The 26,058-nt window shown below is 38.9% G+C and overlaps 2 protein-coding genes across 9 annotated transcripts in view; both read left to right on the top strand.

Moving 5' to 3' along the window:
* MARK1 (microtubule affinity regulating kinase 1) overlaps positions 1-17,686 on the top strand; it is a 55,525-nt gene extending 37,839 nt beyond the window's left edge. For 3 of the 8 annotated variants that reach the window (XM_051613746.1, XM_051613739.1, XM_051613747.1), the window contains 9 exons: positions 3,257-3,356; positions 3,958-4,070; positions 5,280-5,433; positions 6,564-6,757; positions 7,281-7,381; positions 9,455-9,616; positions 10,424-10,678; positions 13,482-13,526; positions 15,589-17,686. In XM_051613746.1, coding sequence (XP_051469706.1) covers positions 3,257-3,356; positions 3,958-4,070; positions 5,280-5,433; positions 6,564-6,757; positions 7,281-7,381; positions 9,455-9,616; positions 10,424-10,678; positions 13,482-13,526; positions 15,589-15,943 — 1,479 coding nt within the window. In that variant the 3' untranslated portion in view covers positions 15,944-17,686. The remainder of the gene's footprint in view (positions 1-3,256; positions 3,357-3,957; positions 4,071-5,279; positions 5,434-6,563; positions 6,758-7,280; positions 7,382-9,454; positions 9,617-10,423; positions 10,679-13,481; positions 13,527-15,588) is intronic. The other 5 variants (XM_051613742.1, XM_051613740.1, XM_051613745.1 and 2 more) reach the window with 5 other exon arrangements.
* Positions 17,687-21,312: 3,626 nt separating this feature from the next.
* On the top strand, positions 21,313-25,619 carry C3H1orf115 (chromosome 3 C1orf115 homolog). The gene is made up of 2 exons (XM_051615505.1): positions 21,313-21,713; positions 24,069-25,619. The coding sequence occupies exons 1-2, from the start codon at positions 21,420-21,422 to the stop codon at positions 24,186-24,188; spliced, it is 414 nt and encodes a 137-aa protein (XP_051471465.1). The 5' UTR covers positions 21,313-21,419; the 3' UTR covers positions 24,189-25,619.
* The last annotated feature ends 439 nt before the right edge of the window (positions 25,620-26,058 follow it).

Genomic DNA, 26,058 nt, shown 5'->3' with positions numbered 1-26,058 from the left:
TTCTTTAACAAAGAGTCTTTTTAAAATAACATCTACTTACCATAGAGATGAAACTAGAGCAGAAGATAAATAGAATGGTTTTAAAATAGTATTTGCATGAATTAATCACCAGTGACCTTTGTTTCATCTTGCTGTGCATACTTATGTAGCAGTGGATGGTGTTCCAGAGAATAAATCCCATTTAAGCAGCTTTTTATTTGTAGTGGTATGACTTATGCTTCCTGGCATGGATGCTACCTGTGCATGGAAACATCCATTTACTGAGCTCTGTCTGCATGCAACTTATTTCAAGCTGATGCTTGTGACTTATTTTATAAAATAGTTTTGACATTAATAAAATGTGTGTTGAAGAGAATAGGGAATGGTTGCTTCTACTTTACTGACATTCTTTGATTATGTTGTATTTATTACTTCCCAGAGGACATAGTGATAAGAGCGTAGTCACTCAAAGATGGTGGAATGTGGCTTTTTTTCCTGGGTTGTGCTTAAGTTTTAGGAAAAGAGATTTTCTTTTTGTTGAACTTACCTCTGGATTTTTAGCAGTTTCTCTTCAGATCTAATTTCACTTTCATTCTAGATATTGTAGTGTTATCCAGTTCTTCTAAAATTCCTTCTTGTCCCTGGTGAGAGATGTTGGATAGCAGCCTTGCTGGAAGGTGTAGTTGTCAGATTGAATGGCAGAGAGCAAGCAAATGTTGTGTGACAAGGGGTCTTGAATGAGCACCAAAATTCTGATGATAATGGGCATTAATCAATCAGTATGTTAATCTGAAGAAGAGAGACATCATGAACTTTTAAAAAATTAATGTTTCTGCAATTACATGTATTGAATTAGAAAGCTATGGTACATGGTTGGAAAGAAATGAGTTTCTTTTGTCTGAGCACTTCTAAAAATACATTTTTAGAATATTAAAAGTTTTGAAAAGTGGAAAGACAGTATCTTAGGTGGGGAGGATTTTTGTTTGTGCTTTGTCTTTTAATTACTTGCTCAGTCACAGCCTTAAACCCACTCAGTTCCCATGCATGTTTTTCCACAACCATCCAATAGGATGTTTGTCACTGACATTAGCATCAAAGCTGAGACTTACACAGGATCAGCTCCATAGGGGTTAGGCTTAGCACTTTTTTCCTCCGGTAAGAACAAGGCAAATTTTTATTAAAGTGGTTCTTCTAGGCTTTTTTGTGGTTGCAGCAGATAAAACATGAGAAACATGAGAATGTTGTTGTAAAATCGCAAATATTTCCAGGAAGAGATTTGAAAAATGCATTGTCAGAAAATATGTGGATCTCTGAACTTACCAGGATTCCAACAAATTCCACTTCCCCTTCCAGTCTTCAATTCTTTGCAAAGCAGCACTAGATTAAATTCTCACAGAGCAGATTTATTTTACTAAGAGTAATAAAGCAAATAATTTTTAGATAGAGAGGTCTTAGTTAGGCCAGATTTTTATTAGGTAGTTTTCCTGAAAAGAGAGGGAAAGAAACCTCGTCAACAATAACTAGTTGGTTGAAAATCAGTTTGGTTTGATCTCTAGGAAGTACAGTGTGGGTCAGATCTTTAAATGCCCTGACCAAGGCTGCTGGTTTTCAATCAGCAGACTGGAAGCCCAGCTGAACTTACACAGATGTAATATTGATCCTGGAACTGGATCATTTGTGTCACTCCAAAAATGCTTGATTGTAAGAGCCTGTTTTAAGGGTTGTATAATAACTTAGTATGCCTATGAGATCATGTATTTAAAAGACGAAAGCTAGCAAAAGTTTAGATGCTTAATGATGAAAACCTAGAGCAGAATGCATTGAACTGTAGATCCACCTACTCAAGAGACATGAAAAAGTGGGAATGTTGGGTTTGCCTATTAATTCAAGAAGGATTAAGAGAGAGATGGGATTTGAGCAGTATGATTTCTGTCATCCAAATGCCTTATAATGCTTAAGCTTTACATACAGTTAACAGCATATTTAAAATATACAATTGCAGATACAGCGTAGTACTCTTTGGGGTATCTGTCATGTTGCTACAAGCCTACAAATACATAATCAAAATTTATTGTCAAATAAACTTGTGCTCTGTGTGCCAGAAATGCAATGCTGAAATAAGTGTTCACAATCCATTCCCCTTTATTCCCCTCAAATGCCAAAAAATCAATTCAGTGCCAGTTTTTTGAAACAGAACTGTAAGTCTTATTGTCAGCAAAATGTTTTCTGGCCCAAGTACAAAGTTCTGTATTGTTCTTTTAAGGATACAACTATTTGAGTCTGTAATCTGGCAGCACATTACATGTAAAGAATTTGGTTATATCAATGGAAATTTATTTTTTTTGCTCTTTGTGAAAAATAACTTAATTTGGTGTTTGCAAGGCATATTTGGAGCCTGTGGGAAACTGAACTTGCTGGCACTTGTTTCACTCTTTCATCAATTTAGTGCGCAATTTTAGCATCTGTCCCTGAAAAGACATGTATGCTTGTTGCTGTATGAGGGAAAATGTTTTTAACTGTTTTTAAAAAAATATATATATATCCTTAAGGAGAAGTGGTGGTAATCGGGGATTCCGGCTGATTGATCTTGCAGGCAAATAAAAGATACAGGCCACAGTAGAAGGAAGTTTTCCAAAGAATGCAGGATAAATGTTTCAAGTAACCATCTGCACAGCATAGAGGGAGTTAAAAGGCATCTCTCCCTCCAGCCAAACTGTGAACATATTTAGGTCAAGTGCACTGAGAAGATCCATAGGAAAAAATAACCAGTTGGCGTCATTATGTTGAAACTAATGACTGTAGGAAGTATCAGCATGCTCCTGAAATATTCCTAAGTTTCTAAGCACTTGCTTTGTTATTATTTGTCAGAGTTACTTATTGTAATAGAGTTGGTATTCTGGTAACATCTAGGGATCTTAACCAAGATTAGGGCATGAGTGTCAGGCACTCAGCAAGACAAGATTAAGAGACGGTGGAAGCGAAAGTTAAGAAAAGCACAATTTTTGTGTGTTTAAAGTGCAGGGGTTTTATCTCAGTAGTTTTTCTGGCATTTTAGTGGGGAGAGTTGTATTGTAAAGGTTAAATAGTTGGGGGGGAATGAACTAATGGAAGGAAACAAATGAAAGATAAAAGAAGAAATTATGAGGGGAGAAGGTGGGAGGGAAAGAGCAGCACTCAGACTACTATGAATTTTAGTTCATTTTTCCTAAACCAGCTAGAACAGATTCAATCAGAAATGGTAAATGGAGTATTCACCTAAGCTCATTTCTTTTCGTAGCAAATTATGAAGGATCGGTGGATGAATGTCGGTCATGAAGAAGAAGAACTAAAGCCATATACTGAGCCTGAACCAGATTTCAATGACACCAAGCGAATAGGTAAGACTTTTACAAGGGTGTTCCATGTACATAGGAAATTTTATCTTCTAAGTCAAATTAAACTCTTATTGAAGTTGAGATTCAATCTCATTGTGCAAGGAAAATGTTTTTTCTTTATTTAAATGAGAAATGTAGTTACAGTGCCCTCCTTATAACTGCTGTTGTGACTTCACTGAGCTGACATGACTCTACAAGCACAGCAAAAGACAAATAAGATTGCAGAATTCAGCAGGCAAAAGGAAACAGATTTTATTTTATAAGGGTAAGAATTTTTATCTGCTGTGGTCAGAGAAAGGGAAAGTGTTGGCCCTGCAGCCATTCATAGTTTCTATTTGGCAGTGACTTTTTTGTTGAATAACTTTTAATGTTGAATAATGCTGAACTATGTTCAATAACACAGTTGAGGTTTTTAAGAAGAAAATAACAATGAAAGTAGAGATTTGTAGCCTTTTTGACTTTATACAGCAAAGACGATGCTGGTTGAGTTGAATCCCAGTTATCTGTTAACTTATAATGGTTTATACTCTCTTCATTGTTCTTTAGGTTGTCAGTAAACCCAAGCACTTATTCTGCTAATATACCTAGCTCTTTTTACTTTTAGACATTATGGTCACAATGGGCTTTTCAAGAGAGGAAATCCATGAATCTTTAGTAAACCAAAAGTACGACGAAGTCATGGCTACTTACTTGCTTCTAGGAAGAAAACCACCTGAAGTAAGTGCTACCTAATTTACACCTGTTGTTTTGGTCTTTATATCTGGCTAGGTTGATATTCTCATTATCGAGGTTTTTATTAACTTCTTTAACATCTTTTTTTAAAAAATTGTATTAGATAACTTATTAATATATTTTTCTCTTTGCATATCTTCTTGGTTATCTTGTTAGCTCCTGTATTAAGAAATAGATTGAATACAGTATCTTCACATTTGCTTATGAATATGTTGAATTGCTTTTTTAAAAAGCTTGCTGTTAAGCTGAAATGGTGTGGCTTTTAGGTGCTGAGTCTTCTTCCTGTCATGTGTGTTTACAGTTAAAATCTGAAATAGTTAATTTGACAAGAGCAATTATTGTTCTAACTACCAAGATGTGACATCCTCTTTTCCTCAGAAGTATACTCATCCTTTCTCTTTTGTAAACTATATTATAGTATATTTTATTTTTTAATAATTGCTTCATAGTCATTCATAAATTTGCAATAGAATGTCTTTTGACTGTTGTGAAACTAGAGGGATCTGTAGATCTTTTGGGACCCCAGGGATTCTCAAGAAATTGAGCTGAGACCAATCAAGGCTTTATTGAAGGAGTGTTTTTCCTGCTGTTTCATTTGCTCTCTCTAGTTTCTAACATAGTGTAGATTTGATACAGGCATCCTTGAGTGCATTTGCCCACAGCATCTCTGAACCAGAATTCTCTTGCAATGGCAAAGCATGGATGGAATCTGTCTAAAATGATTTTGACCCAAACTGCTTGGAAGAGGATATTTGTCTTTTCGACTGCTCTTAACTTACAGCTTAAGTGTTGAAGGCCATAAAGAATCCTTGAATCAGTAGTACGTGCTTCTTTAGCCCTTCTGACTCAATCCAATGCATTTTAAATTGTTCTGAGGCTATAAATGCTCTTAAAAACAAGATCTTAAAAAAACAAGAACCATTCTTTTGCTCAAGTTTTAAAATAGCACAGTTTTGTTACTGTCAAGATTCTTCTAATTTTATTTTGAGCATTCATTAACTTATTAGCTATAGCTGTATGACTTTTAAAGCACACTAAGCACAGATTAAATGATAAAATTTATCTTGAAGCAAATTAAACTCTAGATACAATTTTAAATTTTACAAAATGTCCTTGATTGGAACTTTATTATGCCATGAAAGTACCAGTAATGTTTAATTTTGTTTATGCTCTGGAAAACCCTTTTCCTTGTAGTTTGAAGGAGGAGAGTCCTTGTCCAGCAGCAACTTGGGTCAAAGGTCTCGTCCTAGCAGTGACCTCAACAACAGTTCTGTGCAGTCTCCCGCTCACCTGAAGGTCCAACGGAGTATATCAACTAATCAGAAACAACGGCGGTTCAGCGATCATGGTGGGGATGATATTCCAACAAGTAAAGTAACATACCCCATTCCAGCCTGAATGTGCAGTGTTTTGTGAACCTGGCCGGTCCACCACTCTGTGCATTTGTTGTATATCTTACCGTGCTCCACTGTGGTGCTTTTGTTTATATCAACGTTTCTGTGGTAAATCTGGGTCAATGTAATTTACGGATTTAATTTTTTTGGCTTGTTACTTGGCTGGCTCACTAAATAAGAGCTGGAGGATGTTTCCTGTTTGGGAAGTAATGGCAAAATATCGGTCTGGATCAATTCAAAGGCTGCAAACTGTTATGTTTATCAGTATATTTGAAGTTGGAGCCAAATTATTCGTTTCTCAGAGACAACCATTTTGCTAAGTGTTCAGGAAACATTTTCCTGTGAAAGTGGTTACATCAAAAAGGAGTGCATATTTAAAACATTAAATGAAACGTTCATTTTTTGTTTTGTTTTCTTAAAGAGAGCTATCACGTTACTAGAAATCTTTCAAAAAGGTTTGGCCCTTTTCTCTGCCTAATTTACATAATTCTTTCTAATTTCTTTTGTGCAATACTATTTTCCCTCTGTTAGGGTGTTGCTGGTTTTTCCAAAAAAGTAATCAATATTGTGAAGATCATCAGCTGATGTAGTTTTATTTCAAGGGAATGTAGATTCTACTGATGAAGGATTCACCCCAAAGCATTTTAAAAGTATGATGAGGGGGAAAGAACTTTAATTTTTCCAATAGTTCTAGGGGTTTTGGGGAAAAAAAGATCTTTGGTAGTGTTTAGAGGAAAAGATACATGGCAAAAAGAACTGACAAAAATAATTTTAAAAGTATCCTCTTGTTAATTTTTCATAATATTGTACAGGTTTAAAATAAGAAATAAAATATTCTTCTAGATGTACATAGTAATATGAAATTGGAACTAGTTCTGAACTCCAAATTGGTAATGGAGAGAGAGTGGGTAAAAAGAGAGTAGGCTGTCAAAGATTAATTTAATAGGTTGGTATACACGCCAAGTTTGTGTCATGGTTTTTCAAGTGCTTTTTTTGACTCAGGGAATTATATTTAGACTATTTTGGGCAAGAAAAATGTAGTTATTATTTTTAGGTATTTATTAATACTGTTTTTATTTGGCAGTTGGTCCTTCAATTCCTCCTGCTGTGTCATACACAAAAAGGGCTCAGGCAAATAGTGTGGAAAATGAACAGAAAGAAGACTGGGACAAAGATGTCTCACGCAAGCTTAGCAGCACTACAGTGGGATCCAAAGGAGAGATGGCTGCAAGTCCACTTGTGGGTCCAGAAAGAAAGAAATCAACTACAGCTCCCAGTGTGAGTGTCTGTGCTTTTGGGTTGTTGTATTTATTTTTCCCTATTTAAACTAAATCTGCAGCCTAAGGTTACTACAGATGTCTGAGGCATCACATGATAGTGTGCTCTAGTGGGCAACTTAATCTGCACAGGGAGGGTGTTCAACCAGCCAGACAGATGCTTTCTCTGGGACTCCAGTTAGTTATTTCAGTCCTATAGACAAATAATTCAGTAATGTATTAGTATAGTAATAGTATATGGGAATTGGATTATAATGCTTAGCAAAGCAAGAGTCAGCACAATGAAACAGCCCTATGTTTTAGCATACTCTCAATGGTACAGTAATGAGAAGGTGAATGAGCAATTGGGAGAATACAGCTTAGGATAGAAACAACTTGTGTCAACAGATTAACCTAGCACATTTGAAGACTTTAAGAAGGCATACAAACACCTGAAACTTTATTTGCTTCCAATGCTTACATTTTTGTACAACATAATATATAGTAGAAGAAAGTATTTAATTTTAATCTTAATTTTCTTCTAGAATAACGTATTTTCTGGTAGTGGGATGACAAGGAGGAACACTTACGTTTGTGAACGTTCTTCAGATCGCTATTCAGCAATACAGAATGGGAAGGACAACAGGTATTCTTCAACTTGTCTTGCTTATTAATTTGAGTAGAAGAACTGAGGTGTAGAAGAAGAAGGTTATGCAATTAATCAATACCATTATGAAGCATGGTGTGAAATATGTTAAGTATGACTGTATGTTTTCGTTTTGGCGTCCACTGCATTTTCTATGTCTGTGATTAAATTTATAACTAAATGTGTAGATCTGCCTTTGCATCTTTTTATGGAATCACATTTATTACCAAACTTTGTATTCCAGCACAGAGTAAAGTAACTACGCTCACATCTAAGTAGGCAGTTCTGCTGTGGTGAACTTCAGATGTCACCGTAACAGTGTTGTCTGCTCCTTTTTCATTTCTCCTGCTAGTGACAAAGTTGAAATTTTTAAGACTTCTTGATCCTTTTCCATGTCCTTTTTTGGCCTAAATAATATTTTGGTGGTGATGGTAACCAATTTCTGTTTGTGGGATGATAATTACACTCAGTTTAGTATGTTTTGTTGAATGCTATTGTATTTAAGACTGCCACAGTTACTTCTTCTAAAATAGGTTCTTTGTTCTTCTTTGGGGTTATTCAGGCATGTACCTGACTGAAAAATGAAACAGTTGTATAAACTGGATTTTTTACATTTTACTCTCATTTTCTCAAGCTATTTAAATAAAACAGTTAAGGTAAAATGAACCAAAAAATGCCTAGCATGAAATAACATGATCTACTAAACTAGTTGGTTTTCTTTTCTGTCTTAGAGTTGGAATTTTTCAATGATACAATTAATTTTGGAAATGGGGAAAGTATAGGGCTGTTATATTAAGGGCAATTGAACAAGTACAGGTATTTGAATTGCTTTAAGGAGGTACATTTAAAAAACAGAAAACTGATTGTCAGTATTTAATTTCAAAGTATTAGCTGGACATCTTCAAAATTGTCATTTCAAACTCTTCTATATAGCTTAAAATATTTGAAGAAAACTTGTAGCAATCCTTTTTTAAAAAGAAAGAATATAACGCTTTTTAGGTTTTGGTTTAAAATATATACCAAAGCAATTTTCTGATCACACAAAGAATAAGTTTTTCTTTCAATAGATTTAATACCAAAATCTATAATGAGAAGGGATTTTATTTCAAAGTTTTTCATTTTACAATTTTATATTCCTTTTTTTATGGTATGGAAAATATAAACAACTCTTAATCCCTCTTCCTTTCATTGGTGCAATGAATATGCTCAGCTCTTTGAGCATATTCTGAAAAAAGAAGAATTTTCTTTTGAGTTGTATATTTTCCTTTCCTACAAAACATTGTGTTGCATTTGAATTTGATATAGCCGAACATCTTGTGTCATTTAATTATTCATCCAAAATCTACTTCTTTGGTGCAGGTATTACTTAGCTTTGGGTCTGTTTTTCCTCATATATTATTAATGCATTTTCTTTTACACTTGTAGAGGCAAAGCTGTAATTTGTCTTCAGTCATTTGACTGGTTTTAAAACTTAGTAACACAATAGTTTTGCCACTACTTTTATCCCTTCCTGGGCACTTACATGAAGCAGAAATAAACGTATCAGTAGAAGAAACTGTCTTTTGAAAAGGTTGGCTTCACAGCAGTGCTTGGGATAGTCCAGAGGAGAAGTACAACTTGATCCTTTAAAAACAGTCTCTCCTAAGTGATAATGTAACACCAGTCCAAATGTTTCAAGTTCTAGTTGTGTGAGTTTTAACTGAAAATAAGGGTATTCACAAAAAGAGAGTCTTTAATCAGTCTTTTAAAGTCTTTTGCAAATTTCTTGTTCGGTATTTTTTACCACTTCCATGTACTTTTCATAGTCTTTCCTCATTACTTTGAATAATGTGTGTGTAAACTTTCATTTTGGGAGGAATGGAAAGACCTGATTTAACATATATAGTGATTTGATTAACATAATTTTCCCCAAATTATGTGTTCTTTACTTTAGCTGACTTGTTATTTAAACAGCACTTGCTGTGTTCTAAAAGAAAAAAGTAGTTGTTATTTTCCCTTTTTTCTGTGGGCTTTTACCCTAACTTTTCCCCTTTTCATTTGTCCCTCCTTTCTGCCTGGCTGCTATGGCAAAAGCCTAACAGAAATGTCTGCAAGTAGCACATCTTCTGCAGGCTCTGCAGTAGCTTCTGCTGTATCAACACGACCTCGACATCAAAAGTCCATGTCTGCCTCTGGTCATCCTATAAAAGTTACACTGCCAACCATCAAAGATGGCACTGAAGCTTACCGACCAAGGTAAGAAATTGATTAATATTTCTTCCATGCTGTGCACTGTAAAAATGATGTTGTTCAGTTCATAGTGTACTTCAGTATGTTTGTAATCTTTTCAAAACTGTCATGTTGCCTTCTGTTTCGAATGAGTAGATCGCTGAAGTAGTGTGGGTATTACAGATGATTTAAGCCTGATTTTGTTCATCACACGTTTGCATAGCACAGTTAAAGAAGTTCCTTGACTGCCTCCCTCTGGAAGCTTCTGGAAAACTTAAGTTGCTAAAAATTTAACTTAATTTAGACAGGCCCTTACAGCACAGACCACCATAAATTCAAATGAAATACTTAAATGTTAACCTCTTGGTTTTGTAGATTGCTGGGCTCATTTCTATCTAAAAGCACCATAGTATAGTTGCTCCTACTGTTAACCGCCCAAATAGCTTTATATATTTATGTGAACTAGATAATTGCTTCTTAAGAAATATCTTTAGTTTTTGAAGTGCTTGTGTGTTAAAGGTTTTGATGAATGTATTTTTGCAGAATGGGTCTGGGAACACTTTCAGGTCCTACTACAGGCTTTTTTCTTTGTCCTATTATCTGTATATACTTGTTTAACTGCTCTTAATACTTGAGTTAATTTGATTCTGCAATGAAAATATCACTTGATTATTTCTGAGTATGAATCATAAAAGCAAATCAGCAGCAGATTCAGGTCAAAAAAAAAAAAAAACAACTCAAAAGCAAGGGTTTTCTTCCTATCTGAGAAATGGTTGTCAGCTAGGAGGTTTTTTAGCATAGCCTTTCTCTTTATTTATGCTTCTGTTTTCCCAGCAGTGCAACTCAAAGAGTGCCTGCTGCTTCCCCATCTGCTCATAGTATTAGCACTACCACTCCAGACCGAACCCGCTTTCCTCGGGGGAGTTCAAGTCGAAGCACTTTCCATGGTGAGCAGCTAAGGGAGCGGCGTAATGCCACTTACAATGGACCGCCCGCCTCACCTTCACATGAAACCGGTGCTTTTGCACATGCTAGAAGAGGGACATCAACTGGTATAATAAGCAAGATAACTTCCAAGTTTGTTCGCAGGTTAGTACCTCGATTTTTAAGAGAAAAAAAAATAAAAATAAAAAAACCACCCAGCCTATAACTAGGGCCATAATTGCAAAGTCATTGAGTATTTCTAGTTGAAGTCTGAAGTAAATGTAAATTTAGATAGAATGCTGCTTGTTTTGTGCTTCTTTCCAGATCCTGCCTTGTTTTACTTCTCTGTGTGTACTGTAAGCGTTATGTTTGACCAGCTATTTAGCTTCTTTATATTAAAGGAGAAAGAGAATGCTACTCCAAAGGTTTTTTTGTTCATGCTTTACAGCTAAAATAGAAAGATGCTACAATTAAGTTTAAACCAAATGAACTTAAATACCGAAAGCAGTGACTTTAAAATGACTAATTATTTAATGATAACAATATTTTACTTTTTAACTGGGTTGCAAAGGTTATATTTAGAATTACTGTATTGCTGTGCTTAGAGGGAATCAGTAGTTACAAATTATTTCAGGGAATTCCAGAACGTGTGAATGAATGAGAAGCTTAGAAGCGGGCAGAAGTCTGGATGTCTGGAAATACTAATATTTCAGTATCATGCAGCCTCTAGTATTGTGTTATCAGCTTCTTCAAACGCAAGTTCAGGATTCTGAAAGAAGAAAATGCACACATCCCAGACCTGCATTCATTCCTGTGATGATGCTAACAGTAATAATACTGTGAGAAGAGGTACTGGGAAAGATTTTCAAATACAAGTAAATACCAAGTGACTGTTGACTTAGCAGTCACAGTAGCTTCCCCAACAGGGGACTTCATTTTCAGTTTGCCTCTTTCTAACAGAGATATACTTACAATTCTTAATCCTATTTACAGATGTGTCCTTACTGCATTATTGTCAGTTTTACAACAATTATATCTTGGAAACCTCAATTTGCTTTGCAGAATTACGCTTTTATGTATTGAATTCTATTTGTGTGTCAAAGAAGAATCAAGTCAAGTTAAGCTATTAGTTCCAAATTTGTAAGCAAAATACGAATAGCATAAGGTGATATTACAAAGGAAAGGAAGAGAGAAAGCCAGAATTGCAGCCATGTTCCTTATAAAATTGATTTAACTTGGTGAGCTGATAGTGCATCAGTGTCTGTCTAAGCAATACTGCCAAGATGACAAAAGAAAAAGTATGTGAATTATTTTCTTTTTTCAGAAACCTGAAGATAAAGGATTATAATCCTCTGTTATTGGTATTTCCAGCACTTACATAATTGGAGGGGGAGAGTCTGCTCTCTGGTTTTAAAAAGAAAAAAAAGTTACAGCAGAGTTAGTCAACTGTGTTGTCAATATAGATCTCCCAGTGGGAACAACAGTATTTTCTGTTAAGTAACTAACCAATTACAAGAGCACAGGATGGGGTTTTTTGCATTATAGCTCATTGTAATTTGCAAGGAATGGTATATTGACTTTTTTTTTTAAGATTCGGATCAAAGAATTAGTATTTTCATGATGTTAAACTACAATATTAAAATTATATTGTAAAATAAGTGTTCAGAATTAACTTATTGTAAATTGATGTATTTTAAAATTATGTTTACTATAGAATATTTTCATACCATTTCCTATTATATTTTGTGCTGCTAAAATACATTTTGCTGTACAGAAAATCTTGTAGGGTTTTTGTTTGGTTTTGTTGCTGCTGATGGTGGGGGTTTTTTTTGGTGTTTTGTTGTGTTTTTTCTTTTTTAAACTTTGGACTGTTGTAGACTTCCAGTGGCTGGGATTACAAGGATGGAGTTTGGGGAGGGTGCTTTTCTTTTAGTTGGATTGCATAACTGCATGCCTTTTAACTGCTGTACTGTTCAGAAAATAATGGTTTAAAGCATACTTTGATTAGAAGGTGTCATGAAAGACTTTTTATTTTATCTTGGCAGAGGTAAATACCTTTTCTGGTAAGTATATAAAACAAATGCATAATGTGAATGCTTAATGAATAGGATATTGAAATGTTTTGTTTCAGTGGTTTATGTCAAATGGTATTTCTCTTGATGTTAGTTACTGAAGTATTTACGTTTTGAAGGTATTAATTAGCTACTTGAAATTGGGTGCTAAAATGTTTGTACAGCAGCACTAGGAACATACCTAGGTGGCTTATAAAATCGATGGATATTTTTTTAAGTTGCTTCAGACTAAAAAGGTGTAATACAAAAAAGTTCATTGGTCAAGTACAGCTCTAATGCGAGAAGTTAAAAAAAATATATGCTTAACCTCAAGCTCACTACTAATCATACCAAAGTCAATGTAACAACTGATTTGCTTAAAGTTAAGCAGACGTTGAAGTAACCTTTCTAAACTGGGCTCGAAACATTTGGTCTTGCAAACTCTTAGGCACATGTTACCTTTAATTACTCGAGTGTGCTTAAGCATGAGCATGTACCAAAGTGCTTTCAGGACTGAAGTCTAAATGCCTTGCCCAGAAGGGTGCAGAGCGGAGCCCCCCCCCCCAACCTCCCCAGACCACCTTGATCCGACTGCTCCTCTGTGCTTGCTGGAATTACGTGTGGCCATTGCTCTGTCTGCAGTAGATTAAGAACAATGTGTTAATTTTACCATCAGTTTAAAAACAAAAATAAAGTTAAACAACTACATGTCAGAGCTGAAAGAAGTCAAGGTATCATAAATGAAAATTACAGCTGTGAAAAAGTACTCTTAAACAGTACTAGACTTGACATTATTATACTGATTTATTTTTATTTTTTTTTGTTCAGTAGCTATTTAACATTGTTCTAGATGTAGGTTTTCTTAACTTTTATTTTTCACCTTTATCATTGAATCTCAACCTTAACTTTGTTTTGAGGGATCCAAGTGAAGGCGAAGCCAGTGGCAGAACTGACACCTCAAGGTGAGGAGCCACTATTAATACTTCGCTGCTAGGTCATTTGCATCGAGGTTTTAGTTATTTCTTAAAGATTTAAAATCAGAATGTAAAATAGAATAGTGCTTAAGTAAATTGCATTTCAAAAATGTTTTTTATATGGGGGGAGGGGGATTTGGTGAGGTCCTTTATCCCTAATTTTTGGTTTCTTGCGAAGTATTTAATATAAAACTTTATTAAAGCGTATTCCTTTGAATATTAAAGCCCTCTGTAGGAGCTAACCAACCATTCAGGCACTTAAAATCCTGGTTTGGCTTATAAATATTTAATGGTGTTTACTTTTGGTTTCAGTAGAAAATATAGTATGCTTTGTGTCTGTCTGTGTGTTTATACATATATATTAAATTTTTACTATAGTTACATACTGTGTTAATTACTAAAGCTGCTGTTTGCCAGAAGTAAACACCTTGTAGTCCCTGAGAAATGAATGTCACTTTGCACTGAAAAATAAAATAAGTGACATTCAGACAAAAAGGGTGGTGACTGCTAAGTATTGAATTTGTATGGCATCTACAGACACTTTGTTAATAATAAAGCATTCCTTCATATGCTCATTTTCCAGCATATCTGCTCTCTTGCCATGTTTCAGCATTTGGTTCTGCATTTTTTGTGTGCTTAGCACAGTGCATAACTTTATTTTTATGCTCTCTAATGAACAGGCATTGTAGTTTGCAATTTTTAAACTGGTCACTTGCAGAAAGTATCCACTTAGTTTTCAAAACAGAAAGCCTTGATTTTTTTAAAAAAGCAGCATGTTCTTAACAGGATACATTGTATAATACACAATGCATTTTATCCACATTAGCCCTTTTCAATTCAAAGTCTATTAGCTGTCGAATTCTTGATGTGGAAAGGGGAAAAGAGATTAATTAAATGTTCAAATGAAATGAAGTGTGAAGTTGCTTTCAGCTCTTGCTTTCACTGTCTAGCTTCCTCTACTTTTTGTCATCCTACAGTGTCTGTTTTTGGGCTAAAAGTCGTTTCAGATCTTACCTTTGCCATGGTCTATCCCTTAATATTGATGTGGTTCTTTGGGGATCACACTGAAAGTTAAGTTAAAAATGCTTGTTTTGACTCCTCTCTGAATGGCGACAGTTTATAATAGACTATCAAAATGAGAACAGCACCTTTCCCCGGTGACAGATGGAGAGTCATCAGGCTCCTTGTGTACCTGGGATAACAGAAACAGTTGGCTGTGGAATTCCTTTAAAATAAATAGTGCTGTTTCTCAAAATGCTTTCTACAACAAAATAAATAACCTATTCAGTAAGAAGGTACCAGAGTAATAACATTCTTTGGAAATTACTCCCTTGGAATTTTCTCCAAGCTATTGTATCAACTAGAATACTTTGTGTCTACATGTCACTTTTCATTCTGTGAAAAAGCTGCTGCCTGTGTACTCAACTGGTTGACATACAAGCTGTTTATGACCAAATTACAATACAAAATTCTACTTCCATCAGTTAAAGCATATGATTATAAGGTCTTTTTACACAGAGAGAGGTCAAAAATACATAACTGTGAAAGGGGGAAAAGAGGGGAGAGAATTAACTGAAGGCTTGTGAATCGTGGGGTAGGGTTTCTTCTGCTGCTGCTTTTAAAGTATGATTTATGCTTCAGGATTGTGTCCCTCAACTTCAGTTTTGTTGGTGTATGGCATGCTCCAGATCATGAAATCAGCAGAACTTCAGTCATGCTTTTACATGGATTCCACTTTCTTTGGAGCAGTATGGAGTAACGTGTCTGCTGCAGTTACCATTGCACATGTTGTCATCAGAACGTTTTAGAGCAGGGGTTTCCAAACTTGTTTTGCTTGTGTGCCACCACAGTCCTGTTCCAAAGCACACGAGTGTAGGAGATGGTGCACAACTGTGCCAGCAGTATCCATTCAACTCCTTGAATTACCTTGCATTTGACTAGTGATGTGTCAGTTGCAGTTTAGAAACCCTTGTTCTAGAACTGTATTTCTCTTCTGTCTCTTGGCTACACTGCTTTTATTTTTGACTGCTCTGTATGTCACTTCTTCCAGGAGTGTTTCTGGGGAGCCAAAAGACAGAGAGAAGGAGGATAGCAAAGATTCGAAGCCACGCTCCTTGCGGTTCACGTGGAGTATGAAGACCACTAGTTCTATGGACCCAAACGATATGATGAGAGAGATTCGGAAAGTGTTAGATGCTAATAACTGTGATTATGAACAAAAAGAGAGGTTTTTGCTCTTCTGTGTTCATGGTGATGCACGACAAGATAGCCTTGTTCAGTGGGAGATGGAAGTCTGCAAACTGCCACGATTGTCGCTCAACGGAGTTCGTTTCAAGAGAATATCTGGGACTTCTATTGCATTTAAGAACATTGCATCCAAGATAGCAAATGAGCTTAAGCTGTAAAGAGAACCTAGATTTTTTTGGGATCAGGGAAGATTCATACATGATCTACACTTTGAATGTAATGGTTACGCCTAATGTGATTGGCCTGTGAAACTCCCCATGTAGAAATTGCCCTTATTGCAATAAGGTTATACATAGTTATTCAGAATTGTAAAATTAAATCCAGTATGACCTATATTAAATAACTGTAGCTAAAGAAGTTATGTTCACATGTACAGGTAAGTATATAGAGCATTCTGTTCATTTTATGTTCATAGAGTTGTATAATAAAAAGATGACTGCTTAAATTCCGATCTTGTATAGTTGTCTAGATTTCTGCACAAAAATGTATGTTTGATGCTTTGAGTTGGAAGTCCTTCCCTATCATTTACATTTTTGGTGGTTTTTATAAGTCTTACCTCTATTATGTGTTTTTTAAAAAACTTGTGTCCTGAGTCCAATGCACAAAAATAGTTTTCACAACTGTAGCATGACCATTTTTAATTATTTAAAGTTTGTTCATTATTTGAACCAAAAGTCGATGACTAAGTGGCTTTTGTTCTACACGAGACTGTTCCTGCTTACCTTTGGCTCTTATCCTTGTTATTGGACAGTGTTTAGTTGGGGGAAAAACCAAAACAAAACATGTTTACAGTGATGGCACTTAAAGTTTCAAAACTTTGTTCTGCCTTGGGCCAGCTCAGAGCTGTGGGGGAACAGAAACCAGGAGTAAGTGATGTTCTGTCTGCAAATTACAGCGCTTACTCCCATGGCCCGTTAACAAATGTAGCACCAAAATGGAGAACCGGAATTATTTCATTTGAATATCATAGTATAAAATATCACGTCTTTGCTGCCTTCAGAATACTATAAATTCCATTTTATGGAAATATATTAATATTGGGACTGTTTAATAGCACAAGATGATCTGAAGTGTTGACCAATTGTATAAGTTAATAATACCACCTCAGGAATTAGCTTGGCTTTTGGAACATGTGCCCCCAAAGAGTACATGCAATTCCACATAATATTTTACAGCTAAACATACATTGTTTATAATGATAAATTGTTGATTTATGCTTTCGTGGTTGTACAGTTTGTTCCCATGTAACCTGTTTGTGTTTAATATTTTACCAGATTTCTTGTATTTATTCCACATCATTATGCCTGTAATGTGCAGCTTTGTAATTAGGCACTTGCCTACAGAAACAAGAAGAAAAAAAAAAACAACCCACTTTTTTTTTCCTTCATAATTAATGATTATAAACTATGTAAAACCACTAGTACTGGTACATTTTAATACTTGTTATTTTGTACTGAATTAACCATAGAGGTTGGTTGTGCAATGTTATTTAATGTCGTAATTACTGTAATATCAACATATGGGCCCCATCTGCACACTCTTGTGAAGAATAGAAAGTTCATTAAGAAACTGTCACTTTAAAAAATAAAAATTAAAAAAAAAGCTGTGGTAAACTCTGTAACCCTAAGTTAGAAGGCTGTAAGTGTAGTAAATGTGCCATTCTCTAATGGCTTCTTGACTGAGATGGACTTTACATACTGTACTGTGATGTAGCTTTCCTATGTAACAGTTATGTTCGGAAATGGACGTGTATTGTTGCCTTAGAAAAAGGGTGGTGTTTGGAAAGAAAGAACTGTAGCCCCTTTTCTTTTTTTTTTTAAATCTGATGTTCATTGAAACAAAATCTGATGCAAGTCATCTTGATTCACTGGTGCACTCTATTAAAACTTACTTGAACAGTTCTCATACTAAAATACTTGTTGTTTGCCCTTTATAAAAGCGCAGTAGGTACTGCAGGTAGCAAAATAGTCTAAAGGTGTACAGACATCATCTGCTACATGGTGTAAAGTCAGGATTAGCATTGCATCTTTTTTGGGATTCTATGCTGTCCAGAAAGTATCAGAGGTTTAGCACTTCTTGGAAATGGGTGTTCAGGAGCTTTTCCAGAAATCCAACAAAAATCAGCCTTGGGAATGGGGTTGTGTGTCTGCTCAATTTACCTATAAATGTCTATGAATTATCCTGAAAAATATGCCACTGGGACCTCTTCAGAGGTCCTTTCCAACCCCTATGATTCTATAACCATGATGTTAATCCAAGATCACATAACGTGGTCGTGAAAAAAAATCCTTTGCCTTTTTGGAGGCTTCAGTGGAAAAAATATAGGTCATGCTGTGAGATGGTAGATTAAGGACTTAGTGTTGCTTCCTGCTTTACACGCTTTGTTTTTACAGGACTAACTTTGCCCTGGATTGTTGCTGGTTTTCAGTGCTTAATATAACCAGAGGTGTATCAGTGTTCTACAAAACACAGACAACTTTTCAAGAGGACACAGGTTAAAAAATGTAGTTCAACTTTCTCATGAAACTTGGCACCATAGTGTGCCAATTTAATGTTTCTACAAATGGACAGTTTGCAAATACTATTTCCAGTAGCTGCCAGCAGTGTGGAATTGCCCCCATTCCCAAACCCTGCTTCCCTCCTTCCTTCTTTTGCCGTGTTGGAAGATGAGCTGTAACTCACCTTACACTCTCCAGAGCAAAAACAGATAGTGCTTCAGCCAGGGCAAGATCTGAGTTTGGAAGGTATAGCCACACCCAAACACGTCATTCAGCTTTCCTGTTCCTGGCAGGAGTAAGAGGGGAAGACCCACAAGGAAACTTTTTCAGAACTGCTGTTTTTTCTGGTAAGAGAAGTATATTTGGTGTGGAAATCAATGAGACATTGCATGTTGAATCCTCAATGCCTGTTTTTTGGGTCACAGCATCATGGAATTGTCAGAGGTGGAAGGGACCTCTAGAGATCATCTAGTCCAACTCCCCCACTAAGGCAGGATCCCCTTGAGCACATTACTCAGGACTGCATCCAGGTGGGTCTTGAATATCTCCAGAGAAGGGGACTCTACCACCTTCCTGGGCAGCCAGTTCCAGTGCTCTGTCATACTCAACCATAAACAAGATTTTCCTCATATTGAAATGGAATTTCCTATATTCCAGCTTGTGCCTCATCCTGTCACTGGAAACTACTGAAAAGAGTCTGGCTCCATCCTCGCTGCACCCACCCTTTAGATACTTACAGGCATTAATAAGGTCTCCCCTCAGCCTTCTCCAGGCTAAAGAGTCCCAGCTCTCTCAGCCTTTCCCCATGAGGGAGATGCTCCAATCCTCCAGTCATCTTTGTTGCCCTCCACTGGACTCTCTCAAGTAGTTCCCTGTCTCTCTTGAACTGGGGAGCCTAGAACTGGACGCTATTCCAGATGTGGCCTCACCAGGGCAGAGCAGAAGGGGAGAATGACCTCTCTTGACCTACTGGCCACACTCTTCCTTACGCACCCCAGGACTCCACTGGCCCTCTTGATGGCAAGGGCGCAAGGGTCCCTCTTACCAAGGAGTGAACTATATGTAATGAGTACATAATGAGGCAGCTGTTCAGGTACCCAACAGCATTTTTAGAAGAATGTTTGGATTGAAATGTAGCTTGGCTTCCACATGGAAGGGGATCACTGTGGCATTTTATCAGCATGGCTGTAACCTGAGAAATCTGAAAGAGTTAAACGCCACATCATGTGGCAGTGACACTAAGCTTGTTAAGACATAAAATTTGATACCCAGTGTCACACACCTAAGAGGTACCTCGAACCTCTTAATCTCAGTATGTGTCACCTTGCAAATGGAGACAGTAAATGGAGAGATGTGTTCTCTGGGGTTTTGATTGCTGACCTCTGGAAAATGAAGCACTTGTGCATAAATCTAGTCTGGGGGGAAAGGCCTGTCTCACGTGAGAAGACAGATTTTCTTTCACTATCTTTGCACTTCTCATCTAGGGGCAAAGTATACATTAGGTAATGGAACTGTAAATAGAAAACCTAAACAACCCTTTTCAAAGCCCAAGAGAAATATTTAAGGTGCTTTTTTTTTTTTCCTTTAAATTTTGTCAAAGTTAGCTAGACCAAATATCCCATTAAGAGCTACTTACAGATTATTGTAGCTTTATTTCTTGATGCTGCTACTTAATCAGCATCAAGCAATTACTTCCTGCTTCAAAATGCAGCACATTAAAATCTACAGCAGTGTTACCAGAGCATGCAAAATGTAACTCCTCTACCTTGTGGTTTCAGGCTCCCTCCTATGTGATTATTAGTAAAATGGTTACATGAGACAGGACCTCTGGTGCTCCTTTGTTTCACTGTCTTTACAGTGTTCAGGACATACCTGTACCTCCAGGACATAGGCATGTTCAGCAATGAGCCCCCCAGGTGCTGCTGCAGCTGGAGCCAGGAGGAGAGAGGAGTTCTAAGGGCCATGCACAGTCTGTCGTAGGTGTCCATTTGGGACTGGTACTTGAAGCATAAAATCCTGCCCTGGGTTTAGGTCTCCACCTCGACTTTTTGGAAATTTAAATTAAAAACATGACGATGGTAATGGGAGTGACGACACCTTTAAAATAAAATAGGGGAAGGGAAAGAGAGCACTTTTCCTGTAGCAAGAGACCTGAGGCTTAGCTCACATCTTCCAGCCTTCAGAGATCTGGCCAAGCTCTCCATGTCACCTTTCTGGCTGGAGCTGGGATGATGGTGAAGCATCATCCTTGGGGTAGGTAACTATGCTAGGTGCAGGATTTACTTGGTGAATGTTCAGGGTACATCTTGGGGAGATGCACTTGGGTTCAAGCACTGTTCCTCAGTAAGAAAAATCCACAGTAAAGGATTAGTCTGTCCCCTTATCGCACCTGCTTGTCCCAAGTATTTGTGTATGTATCAAATGTTGATAAATATACCAACTAGTTTAATAAATGAGATTGATCCTCCCTATACCATTTTGCTTTACTTGATCTTCCCCCTAGCTACATGAATGCTGCTTAGGAAGTGCAACCATCGAACTGCAGAGGTGTGTGGCTGTCAGCCTCCCCCTGCATCTGAGCAAGAAACTTGCTTTCAAAAGAAGGCTTTGGTACTCTCCCCTTTGCTCAGGGTAGCAGAACAGAGCCCTGTACGCCGGGGATGCTGCTCACCCTAGGCTGTAGGTGACACAGATGTTACAGTTGTATTACAGGAGGATTACAAGGCTTTTTCCCCGGGCGGGAGCGGAGTGTCATCTCCCGAAACCTGCTCCCGGTGCGGAGCGGGTGGGTGCGATGCCAGGGAAGGAGCTATTTCAGCCTTTCACCGGCGGTCGACCGGCGGTGGCGGCATCGCCCTGTCCCACTGTCAGCAGCACGACGGGCTGCCCCGCTCCTCAGACGGCGGGGCCGAGCCCTGGGCTTGCTTCCCCCAGCCACGCGGGTGCCTGTGCCGGGGCCGGACGCCGCAGCCCGGCCAGCTCTCCCCGACGGCCGCAGCCGGTTTCCGCGGGCCGGGTGCGCCGGGCGGCGGGGGCCGGGGCGCCGCTTCCCGCAGCCGTCCCGCCCCGGGGAGGGGGCAGCGGCCGCCTCCGGCCACACCTGTGTGGCAGCAGCGAGCGGCGGAGCGCGGTCACCATGACGGTGGGTGCGCGGCTGGGCGCCAAGGCCAGCAGCAGGTACTCCCGCCGCGGGCTCGGCGACGACCAGGTCTCCATCCTGCCCGGCGAGGAGGAGGAGGAGGAGGAGGAGGCGGCGGCGGCAGGAGCTGCGGGCAGCGCGGGCGGCCCGCGGCCGGCGGAGCAAAGGGAGGAAGGCTCTGCCGCCAGGAAGGTGCGCTTCGCCCTCCTGCCCGACTCCTACGAGCCGCTGCGGCCGCCGCGGCCCGGCGGCAAGCGGCCCTACGGCAAGCGGCTGAAGAAGTACGGCAAGGTGAGGAGGGCACGGCGCGCCCGGGGCTGGCGCGGCGCGGGGCAGGCGGCGGGGCCTCGGCACCCGCGTTTCCGAGGGGCTGCCGGGCGGTCCCCGCGTCCTGCGGGCGTTTGAGGCGCCGGGGCTGAGCTGCCAGGCGGGGGTCGGGCCGCGGGCTGGAGCTCGTCCTGCCGGCAGGAGCCGGTCCCGCGGGGGAAGAAGGATCGACACCGACCCTCGCCGGGATCAAAGCGGAGAAAATCGGTCGTTTCGGAGTGAAAATGACACTAAGCTGGTCCATGTGACGGGTACTTTGCCTTTCTTTGTTCTGCGTTTCCCTCGGCGTCATCGTGTTGACACCGTTTCTTAAAACTTGGAAGTTAATTAGACTGCCTTTTTTTTTTTTTTTTTTAAATTGTACTTAAGCGACGCAAAGAAAGGGTAATAAAATACCTCCAGTGCACTTGTTTGTCGGTTTATCTTCTAGGTGTCCCCTGAAAATTACTGGAATGAGTTAAAGAAAAAACGCAACATGTTCTTCGTTGTGTAACTACTATTTTGGCTTAAAACTGTGCTTTTGCTTTCCTGTTTGGAAAGTCACAAGTCCTGCAGTCCGGTGGTTCTTTTTTTTTTTAATTATTATTCTTCCCTTATGGGCGGGTGGTTTTAATTACAAAAGCGCTTTTTGGAAAAATTAGTTTATTTTTCTGTTGTTCATGGCACTTAAATGCAGCTCAGGTGTGTCTTGTATATTTGTAGCAAAAAATAGATTCTGTGTTAGCAGGAAAAACCGGTCGGGTGCCTGGAGTCTTTTCCTACCAGAGAGGTTGCAGATATTGGTACAAGACCTGAGTTTCCACTGCATTCTTTTAAAAAATTACGATTTTGCTAAAGATATGCTTGCTATGTCTGACATGCAGAAAATGCCTGTTAGTTTGGCAGCAAAGTTACTGTTGAAATACACAGATGACAGCGTAGCCATGAGCTGCCTCACAAACACTACTATTTCATAAAGAAGTGACTAGAATATTTCCTTATTTCGTGATGGATTTGGTACCTGAAGTTTCCAACCCTGTAATTTCCAAGTCACAGTAAACACGCAGCATGAGGCAGCCTCGAGTCTGGAGGCTTGATCTATACAGAGAAGTTTTGTGGGTATCATTATGTCACAGCAGTCCATAACTTTGCTGATGTGCTGTGGGTATAAGAGTGCTCAGAACTGCATTTGGAGCACAGGGCAGCTCTTCAGACACTGCACGTTCCTGGGGAAGGTTTGTCATTTTAGCTTTGGCACCCAAGAACAACTTGAGAAAGCAGGTGTTGGTGAGGTCTGGTAGGTAAGTTGTATAGTAGGCACGAAGGGGAAGTTGCCCATGCAGTGTAGTAGGACAGGGGCAGACGTGGGAAGGGAATGCCCTGCGTCTCCTCCTCCATCCCCAGGCTCTGTCCCTGTGTTTGAGCTGCCTTTTTATTTTGCCACCCTAACTCCCTTCAAATAACTTTCCATAGTAGATAAAGCAAAATTCAGCCATGCAGCAGCATGGCAACAGCTGAAGGTTTTCATGAACCAGTACCACTATAATACAGCTTTAAGAAATCCTAAAAATATAATAGATAGTGACTGGATTTCACTGATTTAATTATATTTAAACATATATCCTCTGTTTCAGTGTTTACCATATTACAGGAGGAAATTTTGATCTAGACCCCCACAACAAGAAAGTGTTACTAACAGTTAATTCTGATATTCCTCACAAACTGAGCACATTGTATTCATTCGCCAGTCCTGACCAGCCATATGAGCAAAAAGTATCAAGAATGAAATTGAAATTAGATTAAAGCTTTTAGTTTAAATAATCTGTAGCAAATTATCTCTAATGCAGTACACACATGTACAGATGTGAAAGTGGGTCAAAATGTTCTTCTTATGACCAAAAAAACTTGTTTTGACAAAGAGCAATGAAATGTCTATAAAAGCATTCTCAGTGATTTACTGCATTCTTGTTCATACTCAAATTCAGTGGTTTATGTGTTTTAATTTAAGAGTTACTAACATACCTAGAACATATGTGTGTGGGAAACGTACCTCTACGAACTAGGTGTGAGTTTAAACTAATTTTATTTTTTAATAGAAGCCCATGTAAAAGCTTGGCTTCCTGTGGAGGCTGCATCCGTTCGGTTTAACTATGCTCTGTGGGTGTGTATTTTTTATAAAAATAGATGGTAAAACATTGTTCCATGCTCAAGCCCTCACTAGCTGTGGGAGAAGGCGATTTTCTGGGTCGGTGACAGTGACTGCTGGAATGATTTTACGTGAAGGTATTTTCTGCTCTCACCTCTCCTTCTTACACCCCCTTCTGCTGTCTCTCTCCGCAGAACGTCGGCAAAGCTCTGCAGAAGGGATGCCGCTACTTGGTGGTCGGCCTGCAAGGACTAGCGACAGCCTATTCTGCTCCCTTTGGGGTGGCAGCTCAGGTGGCATCCTTCGTCCGCTAGCACAGCTCCCTGAGCACCACCAGGGAGGACACGAAGCCATTGCTGCTTTCTTAGGATTAAATCTAAGATCTGCATCTGAGAAACTTCTTGGACAACCAGTCCCAGCTTCAATCCCCTTGAATGGCCCTTTCCCCCAGACTTGAGTGCTTTTCTCTGCAAAACCTTCCAGTGCTTTATAAAATCAGATCAGGTTGAAGAAATGCAAGGATGAAGAAATGCAAGGATGAAGAAAGGCAAGGATGAGGAAATAATCTTTGACTAATTGAGCTGAAGTTTGTTCTCAGACATGAGTTGGTTTTCTGAAGCTTTGGGCTATGTGTGGAAGGGAGCCACGGACAGATGGAAAAGCAAGTAGATGAGGGAGAGAGAAATGAAGGGAAGTAGAGGATGGGCGGACAGCTGGGGAGTTGGAGGTCAGAGTCTGGCAAGTGAGAGGAACTGTCAAAGCAGTGGAGGAAACAGATAATGAAGGAACAGGAAAAGGTAGCCTTTGGTTGTCTGATGTCCTTTTTTGCCCCGAGAGGGTTAAGGTTATGAGTAGACTTAAAAATATACTCAGATATAAATGGACTGTGGTCTGAGACATGGTTAGCCTTGCTGTATCACTGTTGTTCATCTCAAACACTACAAATCATGGGCCTTTGAATCTTCAGATTGGTGTAGAAATCCAGAAAGAAAATTGTGTTTGTCTTCTGATTTGGGGACACTAAAGGTTCACTGTGATTAATATTTTAAACTTTTCCTCTGGTGCTATGAAACCTGCATGTACTTCTCTTACTGAGAATGGAGTTTGTATCTGACATATATCAGATTCTGGAAGCTGGGGCTGTAAGAACTCCCATTTTCATGCTGTTCACTAGAAAAGAACATGGATTAGCAGCTGCTTCTGAACAAATCTAAGTGCAGCATTTGGTAGAAGAATGTACAACTGTTTTGTGTAAGAACAGGGCCAAATAACCTGCGAGCTCCATCTTCAGTTCCGTAGGTGGAAGTTGTCGTTGGAGAACATCAACATCAGATGGCTCGGCTCAGTGGTGCGGATGGAGCAGCTTCTGTGTCACACCTCCAGGAATATAAATCTTCTGTTGATGACACAATAGGAACAAGTGGGGTTATGAGCCTTCAAAATTCTGTGCATTTTGATTTTTTTATATTTTTCTATTGGTTTCATGGCAGCAGTGAAGGATTTTCCTGCTAGCACTTTGTATTATAGATCTTTCTAGTTTTGATAGTGATTTTGTAATCAAGGAGTTGACTTATATTCTGGGAAAAAAATGCTATTTGTTTGCTTTCTTTGCCTTTTTCAAATGCAGAGGTTTGTACATCTTAGCAAACCAGACTGTATTTCTTTTAAATGTAGAAAATGAAACAAAGGTGGGGGTTTTTAATGCTCTTTTCTAACTGGACTGTAAATAAATGTAATGTGATCCATGTCTTGTGTTTACCTACACACATAAGTAGTGCCCAAAGGAGGCGTTTCTCAGCAGTGGCCCAAGCAGCAGGGGAAGCTGCAGTGTAAACTTCCCCCTTGTTCTGCCTGTGGCCTCAGTGCACTTCTAGAAAGATATGGTTGTAGCCCAGACTCCATGGAAATGCACAGGAAAGGAAAGACAAGGTGTGAAGATGAGGCTGGAGAGGATCTAAGGCTGCACAATTTGGGGTAGGAATAGCCACAGCAAATTTTTGCTCATTGATTTAATGCCTTTAGTTGTTTTGTTTGAGTTTTCTTGAGCTTCCTGGTGGGGACAGACCTCTCCCTCCCATCTGACCCACCAGCATGCCACAGGGTATTGACAACTGCTGTGTTTTCTGCAGCAAGAACAGGGCTGTCCTAACACCCACATGCCACACCAGCTTCAAATTTTGTTAC

The sequence above is a fragment of the Apus apus genome, chromosome 3 (genome assembly GCF_020740795.1).
Source record: "Apus apus isolate bApuApu2 chromosome 3, bApuApu2.pri.cur, whole genome shotgun sequence".
Classification (NCBI taxonomy): domain Eukaryota; kingdom Metazoa; phylum Chordata; class Aves; order Apodiformes; family Apodidae; genus Apus; species Apus apus.
This window is presented reverse-complemented; position numbering and strand designations above follow the sequence as displayed.

What these genes read in the sequence shown, in the direction of transcription:
- C3H1orf115 (XM_051615505.1), top strand. Translation starts at nt 21,420, where the DNA reads ATGACGGTGGGTGCGCGGCTGGGCGCCAAGGCCAGCAGCAGGTACTCC. An exon ending in GGCTGAAGAAGTACGGCAAG is followed by an intron (nt 21,714 to 24,068) that starts GTGAGGAGGGCA and finishes CTCTCTCCGCAG; the next exon opens with AACGTCGGCAAAGCTCTGCA.